Source organism: Caloenas nicobarica, chromosome 27, assembly GCF_036013445.1.
Source record: "Caloenas nicobarica isolate bCalNic1 chromosome 27, bCalNic1.hap1, whole genome shotgun sequence".
Classification (NCBI taxonomy): Eukaryota; Metazoa; Chordata; class Aves; order Columbiformes; family Columbidae; genus Caloenas; species Caloenas nicobarica.
Genome location: NC_088271.1, coordinates 6,130,074 through 6,143,549, shown reverse-complemented (window position 1 = coordinate 6,143,549; position 13,476 = coordinate 6,130,074). Strand labels below are relative to the sequence as shown.

At 54.1% G+C, this 13,476-nt stretch overlaps 1 protein-coding gene across 1 annotated transcript; it reads left to right on the top strand.

Annotated features, from left to right (window-relative positions):
- Positions 1 to 2,562: 2,562 nt before the first annotated feature.
- LOC135998992 (ubiquitin carboxyl-terminal hydrolase 42-like) lies at positions 2,563 to 6,673 on the top strand. The gene is made up of 10 exons (XM_065652342.1): positions 2,563 to 2,749; positions 2,981 to 3,091; positions 3,255 to 3,360; positions 3,527 to 3,594; positions 3,760 to 3,830; positions 4,283 to 4,365; positions 4,693 to 4,804; positions 5,201 to 5,341; positions 5,460 to 5,560; positions 6,019 to 6,673. The coding sequence occupies exons 1-10, from the start codon at positions 2,563 to 2,565 to the stop codon at positions 6,671 to 6,673; spliced, it is 1,635 nt and encodes a 544-aa protein (XP_065508414.1).
- Positions 6,674 to 13,476: the final 6,803 nt, after the last annotated feature.

Here is a 13,476-nt window from a genome sequence, read left to right as displayed (position 1 = left end):
TTAAGTGTGACATAAGTAGATCATAGAACAGTATATCTCTACTTGTGAGTCCTGTTTGAACCTCAGATCAACAAAAGAATTTATTTTGTGTGTTTCTGTCAAACTGTCCGTAGGGAACTGGTGGAACTGGGCTGTGAAGACGCAAGTTTGACCTCAAAGCGGAAAAGCTACATCATGGATTCAAATTGCTTTGGGATGGAATTTTTTTATTCTTCATACAGTGTAAGTCAAAAAAAAAAAGCCAGCATATTGTAGACTCGTATGTGGTTTACATAGTAATCAAAAGCACAAGACTTTCTGAAGAACTATGAAAATCTTGGGAATGTGGACATTCTTGAAAACACTGAAGAATAATATTACAGCTAAATGTAGATCTCAAGGTGATTTTCTCTTTGCAGCATAGCTTATGTTTTGCACTCTAAATACCGGAGAGCAGCTGAGAACTGGCCTCTTGAAATTTTTCACTTGAAATTGGTGAGGTGACTGCCCCCATCACTTGTGACAGTTTAATGCTGTTACATTTCATAACAGGTAACTGCAGCTGTTTGCTCGCTTCAGAAAGTCGTCAGCTAGTGAAGTACTTACTGTCAGTAAGAACGAGCTGCCCTAAGATTTACTTGGCATTCCATATTTATCCAAATAGCTCAGGACTGCACACAGAGGTTCAACTAAATGAGTTATCAGATAAAACACTTGAACCATTGCTTCAGTAACAAGAACGCAGATCTCCCATCCAGCAAGGTGTGCAGCTTCGTGACCCATCTAGCTCAGGCAAGGCCATCAAATCTCCCTCATTCCTCTGTTTGTTTGTTTGTTTGTTTTATGTTTGGGGGGTTTGTGTGTGTGTGGCATAAAGCATCCCTCATTCTATACGAACTTAAGCACTTCAACAGGTGCCACAGAATGCACCTGTCCCCCTCAGTTTTTCCTAATCGATGTTTTCATTTCCCCTTTAAAGAGGAACTTTTGTCGTCACCGATTAACACCTGTGTACCAAAGTCTCACACGATTGTATAAAGCTCCTGTTTTTAACCTGCCCATGGCTCCTGGGCTTGAGGCCCAGAGGAGGCTGCCAGAACAAGTCTAAACTCAGGTCACTGATGTTTCCCCAGGCTTCCCGACTTGAGCCCTGGAGAAGGCACTGCAGCCCAAGGCAGAAAGAGCATTTCGATGACCAGGCTGGAAAAAGCACAGACGAGCCCATTATCTGGAGGCATGGTGGGCCTGAGAAATCCCCAACCTGAAGAAAATGTTCCCAGGAGAGCAGAGAACAACACCCGCCTCTCCAGGAGCTCCCCGGGAGCTCTGAAGCAGGAAGAGTGCGCTCCAGCACTGCGGAGCGGCAGAAGCTGAAGCGAAGCTGCGCAGCCCAGGTGTGCTCACAGCGGGGAAGGGCAGAAGCACGGTGGCCATCAGCTGGCGCATGGCAGTGGAAGCCTGTGCCGCTCTTCCCACAGGGAGAGAAAGAGCCCTGCTGATGGCCAGAGCTCAGAAGGGCTGCCTTGCAAAAGAGAGAGAAGCCAGAGCACAGGAAGAGCCCTCCCAGCGGAGCCAGAGAGGTGGGAAAAACGCAGCTCCTCCACCAGTTGCTATTGCTCACACGCGACAGGAGATGGTGGGAGAGAAAGGGTTCTGGCAGAGGGCTGAGGACCTGGAGAAACGGAGGCCAACCGACAGCCACAGGCCTGCCAAGGATTGTCACAGAAGCCAAAGGCTTCACCATCCCTCAGGCTCATCATTTCATGATTACAAGGAGTTCCCAACTCCTTTTTCTTCCTCGTTTCAGTGAAGAAGTTGGCTTTCCTGCCAACCTTGCACAGTAGCGTTGGCGGAAAAAGGACAAGAGTGATGAGTCTTGAAGCTGATTGTGCAGTGTCCAAAAGGTTCGAGTGCCTTCTGGCCGGTTTCTGAGCCCACGGTGCGGGCAGAGGTGTGCACCCTGCCGGGGAGGAGCCCCTGCCCCGCGGCTGCTGCCTGGGGAGGCCCCGCAGCCGCAGCTGCAGGAGGTGCCGGGCGGTGCCAGCCCCATGGCTGCGCGGCCCCGCACAGCCCCGTGTCACAAAGGGCGTCCCAGGGCCGGGTGCTCATAAGGGGCGTCCCCCGGCAACTCCTGCTGTGCTCTCGCACAGAGCTGGCGGCTGTGCTGGCGAGCGTGAGCGCGGGCTGAGCTCGACGGCGGAGCCACTCAGCTCCTCGCTGTCTGCGTTTCATTCCGTAGTCTTCTTTTCTTCTCGAAATTCCGTCCTTTTTTTTTCTCCCTCCCCTTCCTGCCAATTCCAGTGTGTGAAAAAGGTAATTCTTAGTTTCCTTTGAGACAGGGGATTGCGTAGATAAAGAGAGGGTAGAAGTGTGGGTTGGCCTGTACCTTCCTTGGTGTCCACTGGGTTGTACCGTTATGGTTTGGGTAGACGCAGGCTGTCAGCATAATTCCTGTTTCCTAATTATCTTTTCTGTAGCACATCCGAAAAGGGACAAGTCTAGGCACACCACTCGAGGGCTTTCCTTATCCAAACAAGAAGATCTCCTTTAAAATCTGATTTCCTTACAGGCACCAGTGTCAGAATGGCTCTGCCAGAAAGGGACCTGTTTCCTCTGCACAAGATTTGCACGGCCTGGCAGCAAACACGCAGTGTTGGAGGAGGCCTCTACAACCTGGGCAATACCTGCTTCCTCAATTCCGTCCTGCAGTGCCTGACGTACACCCCACCGCTGGCCAACTACTTGCTGTCTCGCCAGCACAGCCAGTCCTGTGAGTCCTTGCTACGCGTTCTTTTACACCTCTTGGGCCGCTCTAAATGATGAAAAAAACACAGTGACTCTGGGAGAAGGAGCTCTGAGGATGAGATGTAGAGGATGTAGAAGGGAGAGTGGACATCGTACCTGTAACCTGTGGGGTGGTTTGGTGTTTTTCTTCCTTGAAGGCTTTCCACAGCTGTATATATTTTACTTGGATTGCTTCCTTCTTTCCTTCCCCTCTTAGGTGTGGAGGAAGGCTTCTGCATGATGTGTACGATGGAAGTGCACATTGAGGAGGTCCTGTCTTGCTCAGGCAGTGCCATCGCACCTACGGCTGTTGTCAACGAGCTGCCACGTGAGTCATTTCAGATGGTTTCATTCGGAGGTATTTTTCATTTCTGAAGAACCCCGTGTGTAACTGTTTTTTCCGGGTTCAGGTTAAGGGGGAGAGCTTTTAGAAGGGTCCGTTTTCTTTCCTTTTTCAGTGAGATCAATGTGAAAACCTTCTTCTTTCTCAGGAATAGGAGAAGATTTCCAGCTTGGCGCCCAGGAAGACGCACATGAATTCTTCGGCTGTGCCGTGGGTGCCATGCAGAGAGCTTGTTTGAGCAGCAGCAGCAGCGAGTAAGCATGAGCACAGGACCATGGAAAAGTTCTCTAGCCCTTTTGACTCCTCCCTTTAAATCGCCAGTGAAACCCTCTCTCCGGGGCTCTCCTAACAAGGAAAACTCTTGGAAGAGCGAGCTCTCCGCCTTCCACCTTCTGAGCCGCGATTACCATTTCTTTCCAGCTGGGACACATCTTCTCAAGCCACCACAGTCATTGATCAGGTCTTTGGGGGATTTCTAAGATCCAGAGGTAATTTTTAAAAATATCCCTGTCCCTAGAACGGTCTGTGGCTCTTTCTCTCTTTGTGGAAAACTGCTTTTTGCATGCGGCAGCATGTCCAGGGTGCATTGGTCGATTAAATGGGCAGAGTTAGTGTCCGTCCCAACCTGAGAAGCTTTTCTCTTTGCCTTCCAGTCACATGCTGGAGCTGCAAAGCTGTTTCAGACACCTACGAGGCATTCTTTGATATTCCTTTGGATATCAAGGTAAGAGGTTTGGAAACGGTGGTGCAAAATGTTTCAAGGTCCCTGCAGGGGCCTTGTTTCTCTCCAGTAAACTCTGTTGACTTCAAAGTGTGGGTCGTTACCATGCAAGATGGTGGTGGATGGGAAGGGAACTGGACTTGTGTGCTCCTTCCATAGAAGGTCCTGTAAATGGCCTCCCTGCGCTGGGTGCCAGCTGGGCAAAGAGCAAGGATGGTGTCGACAGCCATGATGACACTGTCCTACCACCCTGCTTTGGGCTCCTCAGTACACACGTGATTGCTGGACGTGTGGCTTTTGTGGCTTTTGCTGGTTTTGACCAGGCAGAGCACGGGACACTCTGGTGCTGCCCAGGGGTAGCTGCTTATTGGGATAACGCTGGCACCACATGGGGAGCTATTTCTTGGGATTTTGAGTTTCCAGGAGCTCAGTGCTTTCCTTCCTTTCTCACCTAGGCAGCCTCATCTGTCACTGGAGCTCTGGGAGACTTTGTCAGACCTGAGCACCTGGATGGCGAAAACAGCTATAAATGTAGCAAGTAAGATCTTTACTAATGACATCTTCATAGTAGATACTGGGTTATGGTTTTGCATATCTGGGAGCACTAATTAGGTTTGGACTTCACCGAGAAACCCAGTCGTGACACAGCTTGGGGTTTTTTCTGTTTGTTTGGTTTTCTTCCCCGTACAACTAAACCACCTGAATCATCCACAACTTGGAATATAATGCACTTGTTTCTAAGATGGGTACATTTTTTTTTCCCTTCTGCCTGAATTGGGCGAAACAAGCCTTAACTCAATCCTACATGGATGGGGGGTGGAGTGTGGACAAGACAGGTTGCAACTGTTGGGTCTGTGTTTTCAAGGTGTAAACAGCTGGTCACTGCGTCCAAGAGGCTTACAATCCATCAGTCCTCCAGTGTCCTGACCGTGTGCTTGAAGAGATTTGATCCTTTCTCTGGCAGAAAGATGAGCAAGGTATGTAAACAAGTGCACGGCCACATTGTCTGCTTGGAAGGAGTCCTTTCCCAAAGGAGAATGCTTGTTTTGGAAGTTGTTCGTGTCTGCACACAATGGCTATGGAGTGCATCTGTCTGAGAAAAAGAAATGCAATAGCTCTGCCTTGCTCTTGCCCTTGCCCTTGTGGCCAGAGGAAAGTTCCAGGGTGAAGATAAGCACCAGAGTGCTCATAAAGAGTTGGTTTGGCCAAGAAGAGTTTTCTGCCACTTTGGTGATGAAATAGCAATACTTGTTTCTGATGAACTGACAAGATCTCTTTCTAGCCCTCTGGCCTGTGTTTGGTGACAAGATTTTCTCAGGCTGCTTCCTAAAGACTCTCAGGATAATTTTGGAATCCTCTTGGTCTCTCCTTAGGTTGTGCGGTACCCGGAATATTTGGACCTTGGCGCATACACATCTCAGGCGGCTAAAGGACCGCTCCTCTATTCCTTGTATGCCGTCCTGGTCCATGAAGGTCACAGCTGTCAGGCAGGACACTATTACTGCTTTGTAAAGGTAAAAGTCAACTGTGTGATTTGCGTTGGTCTACTGTGTCCTTCAGTGACGTACTGCCTGTGGTTTTGTTTTAAAAAGCCTGCCGTTCATCTGAAGATAGAATTGCCTTTCTTTGCAGGCCAGCGATGGACAGTGGTACAAGATGAATGATGACTCTGTGGATCTGTGTGACATCCAGACGGTTCTTGGCCAGCGCACATATTTACTCTTCTATGTCAGGTAAGAACAAGTGTGAAAGGGTGTTCAGAATACACTCCCTCTCCTGTTACTGATCTTGTCCTTGCTGTTCTTCTCTGGTGGGTTTTGCTTTCTGTCCTAAGAGAGAACGACCATCCAGCTGAGTTCTGTCTGTTCTGCAGATGGCCAGGTCCTTTCTTCTTCTTCTTCCTTGTTTGGCACTAAACTGTTGTGCTTGTGTAAATCGCTATCTGTCTGCTCTCTGGGCCTGGCTAGCTGTGAGAAGAGGTGAAACGGGGGTCCGAGAGGATATCAAGATGAATTCCTGCTCTGAAAGGGACAGACATGGCTGGCAGACCACGATCTAATTTCCAGCTGCCAGTCCCGGTTCAGTCTTCTGCGTGTCATACCAAGTGCTGCCAGAAGACGCCAGGATCAGACTGAAGCCACGCGGAGGCTGCAAGAACAACCCTAGACTAAGATCCCTGTTGTTTCTCCAGGCACCGTGATTTGACCCCTGGAGCGGGTGCTGAACGCCAAGAGACACAGAGCACTTGGTTGGCAAAGTTGGTTCAAGAGCTGAAGAGTCCATTTTCTGAAGGCATCGTGGCACCGAGAAAGCCAGAAGGTGAAGCAAATATGCAGAGGATCCACAGGAACAGAAGCCCACAGGACTCTGCGGGGCCTCGCCCTCAGCGCCGCGGCAGGAAGAGAACGCACTCTGCCACTGAGGAGGGGGAGAAGCTGGACGGAAGCCACCCAGACTGTCCGCCTCCCAAGCACAGGTGCACTGGCCGTGTGGAAACGCAGAAGCACGCTCACGGTCAGCTGGCGCGCGGCAGTGGGATCCTGCGCCGCTCTTCCCACAGGGACAGAGACAGCTCTGGTGACGGCAGAAGCTCCACTGGGGAAGGGCTGTACGGCTTGAGCAACCACCGAGCAGACTCGCACCCTGGGTCGCTAGGGGAGCAGCAGCCAGGGAAATACTCGCTCGAACAACAACGTGCGCTCCTCCCAGTGCCTGTTCCCCCAGAGACTGCAAAAGAAACACCATCATGCAGAAAGAGAAAACACTCCTGTGCAGAGGAGGGTGAAAGTGCGCCCCAAAGAAAGCGGCGAAGGATAGAAGTGAGCCTTCTGGTGATCCAAACTTGAAAGGGAAATGCTAGAAAGGGAAGAAGATAAGAAATCCAAAGAGAACACTGGAGAGGAGGACTACAAAGGAGGCTGCCTTTGCAGCCTCACCTGGAAATGTTGCCAGCCTCTCTGCCAGGTGTTCCAGGCGCACGGCTTCTGGACAGAAGTGTTCAGTACTTGTGACTGAAATTACCATCGAACTGGCAATTGACCATCAAAAGCCACAGACAAACATTCTCAAGAGGATGCTGACCACTGGACATCTATGTTTGAAACAATAGAATTGCCATCATAACCAAACCCAGTCCTAAGTGGTGCATCTGATTTCCGTAGAGAGTTTGACCACTCAGGAAAGAATGGAGGAGCTTGATTTGGGTTTTGTTTGATTGTTTATTTCTTTAAATTTTTTTAATTTCAGACTTCATCGATGCAAGCACACTTGTGAGCTAGAAGGGCGGAAGCTTTCTACAGCTGCTGAGCATATTAAATTAGCATGTAGAGTTCTCAGTGAAAATATGCCGAAGCACAGAGCATCTCCAGAGCTGCTCGATTAGAGGCTCAGGTGCTTGTGTTTTCCTGGCTAACATGGACAGTAGTGTTGGGGGAAAAAAAGACAACAGTGATGAGTCTTGAGGATGATATTGGAGCATCCTACAGGTTCAAGCACCTTCTGGCCCTCTCCTGACTGCTGCAGTTTGTTGTTCTTTTTGTTGTTTTCCCCCTTTTCTTAAACATGACATCACAGAGGCGCCACCACCCGCACTGATTGGCTCAGCCTTGGCCAGGTCTGTCTTGGAGCCGGCTGGGCTTGACTCCCTCGGACACAGCGGAAGCTCCTCGCAGCTTCTCACGGAGGCCGCCCCGGTAGCCTTTCTGTACCTTTTTCCACCGAGGAGGGAGGCTGGTGGGGGGGCCGCTGCTCAGGGCCTATCTGGGCATCGGTCGGTTGGTGGGGAGCAATTGTTTTCATCTGCATCACTTGTCTGTCTTGGGTTTTATTTCTCTCTCTATTTGCCTTTTCATTACAATTTGTAATTATTATCATTATTTCACTTCAATTATTAAACTCTTTTGATCTCAACCCACGAGTTTTCTCACTTTTATTCTGATTCTCCCCCTGCACTTCCTGAGCCCACGGGCCGCCCCTGTGAAACGTCCATGAAATGTCACAACACCCCGTTGAGCTCATGGAGTCCGTGGCTTTGGGCTCTGTCTGTCCCGTGGCCACTCCGGACAGCACAGGTGTCTGTTCCGTGGGGTCATGGGCACCAAACCCAGCTCGGGTCGGAACCAAGAGTTTCCCCTCGTGTTCAGGGCCCAAAGCGCCATCTGTAGCATCTGCCCGTCCTTTTGAGCCTCCTTCTTAGAGCCCAGTTCCTCATGTTTAGGGTCCTGGCATGTCTTTCATTACCCACGGCCCTTGCTTAGAGCCCCCAGTTTCATTTTTAGGGGGAGCTCGTTGCCTGGCAACAACCGCCCGGAAGTCGGTGTGGGAGTCAGGACAGCCAATGGCATTTGAGGAGGTGGGGAGAAGGTCCGTGATTGATGTGTAACCAACCAATAAAGCTTTGAGGCTGCAGGGAAGGTGGCAAGGGTTGAAAAGCTGGGCACTGTGCAGGGCGGGCCATGCTGGCTCCACCAATCATGCCTGGAAGGAGAGTGGCAGATGGCTGATTGACAGGCTTTCCGACCAATGGGAGGAGCAAGGGTTCAACCCCAGGCAGCCACTCAGAGGAAAGGCCGAGCAGCCCCGGCCACCCCCATGTTCTGGAGCCCCCGTCTCCACGGCAGCCACCCGCTCGCACACTCGGTATCCCGGGCCGTGCTGCTAGACGGCAGCCATGGGCCAGCTGGCTTCTGTACGAATGAGTTTCAGGAAAAGGCTACTCATTGGTAGGAATTAAACATGTTAGAGCAGAAATCTCAGCAGAGTACTGCCAGCAGCCGCCCTGGCGCTCCAGCACGCTCTGACTGCAAACAGTTCATTGCCAGCTGCAGCAGTACAGAACTCTGGGGAAAAGCAACTCACGGCTCTCCTCCTCAGCCGTGAAACGACTGTGCAAGACGCCACTGCCCCAGACAGCAGCACAGCCAGGCCTGCTGCAATCACGGGGATATAGTGCTCACGCAGCCCCGCATGACCGGCAGCATCAGCCTTTTCCCCAGCGTCCGCCCCTGCAGGAGAGGAGACAATGGCACACGTTACTGTGCTCTGCGCTGTGGATAATCTCACACTGCGCTTCACGTGCCCAAGAGAGGGGTTTTTTTCAGTGGCTGGTGCCTCTGGCTGTGGTGTCTTAGCACCAGAGGACAAGAAGGATCGCTGAAACTTCTCGTGGGGAAGAGCCTGCGTGCCAGCGAGCAGCTGCACCAGCGCTACCCTGCCTGTTCCTCTGGGCTGCACACTGGGTTTGTGTGCTGGGGACCTGCAGTTCATCCAAGGAGAGCACTGCAGGGACAGAGCAGAAATGCTCCCGTTTTCCTGAGTGGACATCTCCTGAGCACTCCGTCCCAGGATGTCCCCGAGGATGAAGGATGGGATGCAGCCTGTGGGCTGTTCCTGGCTCCTGCAGAGCCACTTGCTCACCACTCCTGGCCCCGATGCACACGCTGGGGGAAGGCTGGCCCCGGGACTACACAGTGCAGGGCAGGGTTGTAGCCCTCAGGTGTCCTCATTCCCAAAGGGGCAAAGTTCCTAAATTCCTGGGAACGGCATGTGGTGGGTGGGAGGTGCACAATCTCCACTCACGTCCAGAGAGGTCTACGAGTGTCTCTGTGGCACACTGCTGCAATAACCTCCACACACCAGAGGTGACAGTTGTCCTCAGAGAGCTGCTCCAGGCTTCTTTGACAATCCTGGAGCAACTCGTGGTGACCTCATCACCACTACTGTATACCTTTAAGATGCTAGCAACCCGGTATATGCTATCCTACACAGGACTTATGGATAGTCACCTGACCAGTCCCACTTTATCATTCCTTTTTTGAAAAGAATGCCTTCTTACCATGACCTCTTTGAGCTCGAGGACACTAGTCGGGGCTCAGAAGATCCTTGGGCAGCACAAGCGAGGAGAACTCTCAGCTGGGGACAGCTGCGATGGTGACATCAGGGTCTCCAGTCGTGGGGACGCTGCTGGGTCCGTCCAGGGTGTCGCCCACAGCCACTGAGCAGCCAAAGATCTTTAGAGCCTCTTCAGCGGCACCTCCTCGGTCGGTGCCAGGTGTGCCACAGGAGCTGGGTAGTGGGGGGCAGCAGAGGGGCTGGGGGGGCTGGTGCTGCCCAGGGGACGGGTGCTGCCTGGGGGTGACCCCATGGTGGTGGACGTGCTGGAAGTGTTGAGTTGTTCCAGTGGCCCTTCGACGTGCTCAGAGATGGGGACAGATGTCAGCAGCAGTGGGGGGGCTGGGGCCACTGCACCCCCCTCTCCACAGGAGTCACCAGTGTCCCCAGGCGTGGGGCTGCTGCTGTCAGCAGTCTGGCAGAGCCCCACTGTGTCCAGGGGCCAACCAAGGAGCTGCAGGGCCTATTCGAACAGCACCTCATCAGGGATGGGCAGGTCGGCTGCCAGGTCCCCAGGCTCTTGATTCTGAAGGGCAGCAGAGGGGCTGGGGGGATGTTGCTGCCTGGGGTGATGTTGCTGCCCAGAGATGCCTACACAGGGGTGGCCAACTGCCCTTGAAAGTGCTGGTACCAAGGGGTGGACATCGGCACCACCAGGGGGGCTATGGCCACTGCACTCCCATGTCTACCAGTGTCCAGAGACATGCGGCTGCTGCTACTACTGTCATTGGTGACCCCCACCGTGCCCAGAGGGACAACAAACAGCTGATGGGCCTCTTGCAGAAGCATCTCCTCAGATACTTTGAAGTCAGCTGCAGGGTCTTCATGGGCCTGGAATTGGTGGCAGAGGAGCTGGTGGGGACGTTGCTGCTCTGGGGGATACTCCTGCCTCAAGCTGCCCCTGCGGTGGTGGCCGTGCCAGAGCTGTAGGGCTGTGCCCATTGCCCCTGGACATGTCGGTAGCCAAGGATGGAGGTCAGCAGCGCTGGGGGGGCTGGGGCCACCGCTGTGCCCTGATGGCCGTAGGGGCTTGTCCACTGTATGCAGAATACTCAGGGAATCGAAGCAGCAGCCGCACGGTGCTCTCTGCAACCCTATGTGGGGGAGCGGGAGCCATACTGGGCCAGTGGGACCCTCCATGGGCACCCCCCGAGCCGGCCCCCATTGCCGACGGCCCCCGGCTCTGGCCAGGCACATGGACATCCCCATGGGGTGAGCTGCTGTGCAAGGAACAGGGCTGCAAAGCGGGAGGAGACGCGCTTCTGGAAGGGGAAACAGGAGAGATGGCCCCAGGGACTAGGGAAATTCTCTGGAAATGGGATTTTCTGGGCACGCAATAGCCAGGCCAGGGCAGGGCCGCTCGGCCATGCTGGCTGAACCCCTGTGCCATATGTGCCGGGGAACAGGGGTAGTGGGTGGTGGGAGTGCCCCGGGTAGGGGATGGTGAAGGGGCTGAAGCTGCTGGGGTGTCCAAGCAGACAGGGGTGCCGTACCTGCTGGAGGGGCTGGGGCTGCCCCCCCGGCCGGGGGTGCCCAGGCTGTGGGGAAGGGCTGCTCCTGCCCTGGCAGCGAGCACAGGGGGGCTGAGCCTGCAAGAGAGACAGGAGCCATGGCCGGCGGTCACCTAGGCTCCTGCCCCCAGGAACGTCCCTGGCTGCAGGGGTCGGGGTGGGTCCCTACCTGGGGAGTAGAAGGTTTGGGGGAGGGTCTGGGCTGGGCAGGAGGGGTGGGCAGGGCAGGCGAGGTGGAGCTGTCGCACGGGATGGAAGGGAGAGCTCGGATTCTGCAGCCCTTCCAGTCAGACATGATGGGGCTTGGACCTTGGGAGCAATTTCTTCTTGGAAAGGGCTGTGGGGCCTCGGAACAGGCTGCCTAGGGCAGCGGTGGAGTCACCATCCCTGGAGGCGTTGAACAGACGCAGAGATGAGGTTCTCAGGGACATGGGGCAGTGCCACGGTTGGTTTAACAGTTGGACTTGATGGTCTGGAGGGCCTTTTCCAGCCAAAATGATTCTATGATTCATGTTATTCATGATCATTCCGTGATCGTTTCTGTGTGGAGTTTGATTTTCCAAGCCGGGCTGGGTGTGCAGGATCTTTGTTTCCCACACGAGGGCTCTGTCCACATTGGCAAAGGCCACACGTCAGGTTTTCCAGCAGAGCCCATCCTGACCCAGCCTGGCCCAGAGAGATCGTGGCCAAACTGAGCCCCAGGCCCGGGCAGAGCTTGGTTGGTGCGGGGGCTGCCCGAGGGGTGACGGGGGGGGCAGCGCTGCCCGGGCCGGGGGCTGGTGGCGCCGGGGCTGTGGGCGCTGCCGAGGGCCGCGGCTCCGCTCAGTCTGCAGGGACCGGGGGCAAAGGGGCTTCGGGGACCTGCCCCTCGGCCAGAGGCAGATCATGTGGAATCAATACAGAAATAAAGGTGATATTGAGCTGTGTATGCAGAAATAAAGGTGATATTGAGCTGTATGTGTGCAGGAAGGTCAGAGCAGCAGCCATGGTGGGAATTTGTGAGAGGCCAATTCTGTCCTGTGGCAGCTCCGAGTTGAATTCTCAGCGCTTCACTCTTAACTCTGCGCATTGACAATCCTGAAATTGAGGGAAGATTTTCTTGCGGTTCTCAGGGGCTGGGGCTGCACGCGCCTTTGTCTGGAACCCTTGGGCCATTCCCAGAGCTGGGACATCCTTGGCATGACGGGGACAGGAATTTGTCTATCTGCTGCCAGCCGGACTGTGTCCGGGCACAACTCTGCCTCCTCTTGCGCTTCCTGCCAGTGAAGTTGCACCAACTTGGGGTCTCTCCCTCCGCTTCGGGAGCCAGCAAAGTGACAGGGCCAGAGGCCACAGCCATGCTGTCACCGGCCTGCTAGCTCAGGGCAGAGCAGGCCGGGACATTCAGCAAGGGGGCTCAGCCCTGGGGCAGCCAGAAACACCCAGACCTGACTGCTGTGACCCCAGGCTCCTGCGTCCTCAGGTACTTCCTGTGCTGCTGATGCTGCCCAGGTCACAGGAGGTGCAGACCCTCAGGACGCTTCACTGGCACAGCACGGGTAACCGCCTTCTGCAAATGTGGCAGCCCTAAGAGCAAACATGCCAGGATCAGACCCCTCCATTCCTTTCCCCAGCTGTGCTGAACTTCAGAAGGGCTCGGGGCAGGTTCCACCCCACTCTTGCCAGGTGATGACTCTGTTCCAGGCTGCCATAGTGACCCTTGCAAATCTGGTCTCTTGCAAACACTCTTTCCAAAAAGGTTTCTGGAAGGATGAAGCCTTTTTGGCCCAAGCAGGAGGAGGAAACAATTCCTGCTGCTTCTGTTCGAGTGTGAGCCAAACCCCAATGGCGACAGTAGAAGCTGCTGCTCAACCTTCCAATGGGCACCTTGCCCTGTGTGGGGAACTCAGAACTTGGCAGATTTGCCAGAGCACAACACTCCTCTCTGGGAGCTCACAGCACTGCAAACCCTCTGCTGTACAGCCCGATGTTGCGATAGGACAAGGGGTGATGGTTCTGAACTAAAGGAGGGAGATTCAGGCTGGACACGAGGAAGAAATTGTTGCCCCTGAGGGTGGTGGGAGCCTGGCCCAGGTTGGCCAGAGAGGTGGTGGATGAACCATCCCTGGAGACATCCCAGGCCAGGCTGGACGGGGTTCTGAGCAACCTGAGCTGGTGCAGATGTCCCTGCTCATGGCAGGGGTGGCACTGGGGGAGCTGGGAAGGGCCCTTCAACCCAAACTATCCTGTGATTCTGCGATTCTAAAATC

Excerpts from the sequence above, each read along its gene's own strand:
- LOC135998992 (XM_065652342.1), top strand. The coding sequence starts at position 2,563 with ATGGCTCTGCCAGAAAGGGACCTGTTTCCTCTGCACAAGATTTGCACG. Across the intron at positions 4,805-5,200 it reads CTGGCAGAAAGATGAGCAAG|GTTGTGCGGTACCCGGAATA; the intron begins GTATGTAAACAA and ends GTCTCTCCTTAG. Across the intron at positions 5,342-5,459 it reads ACTATTACTGCTTTGTAAAG|GCCAGCGATGGACAGTGGTA; the intron begins GTAAAAGTCAAC and ends CTTTCTTTGCAG.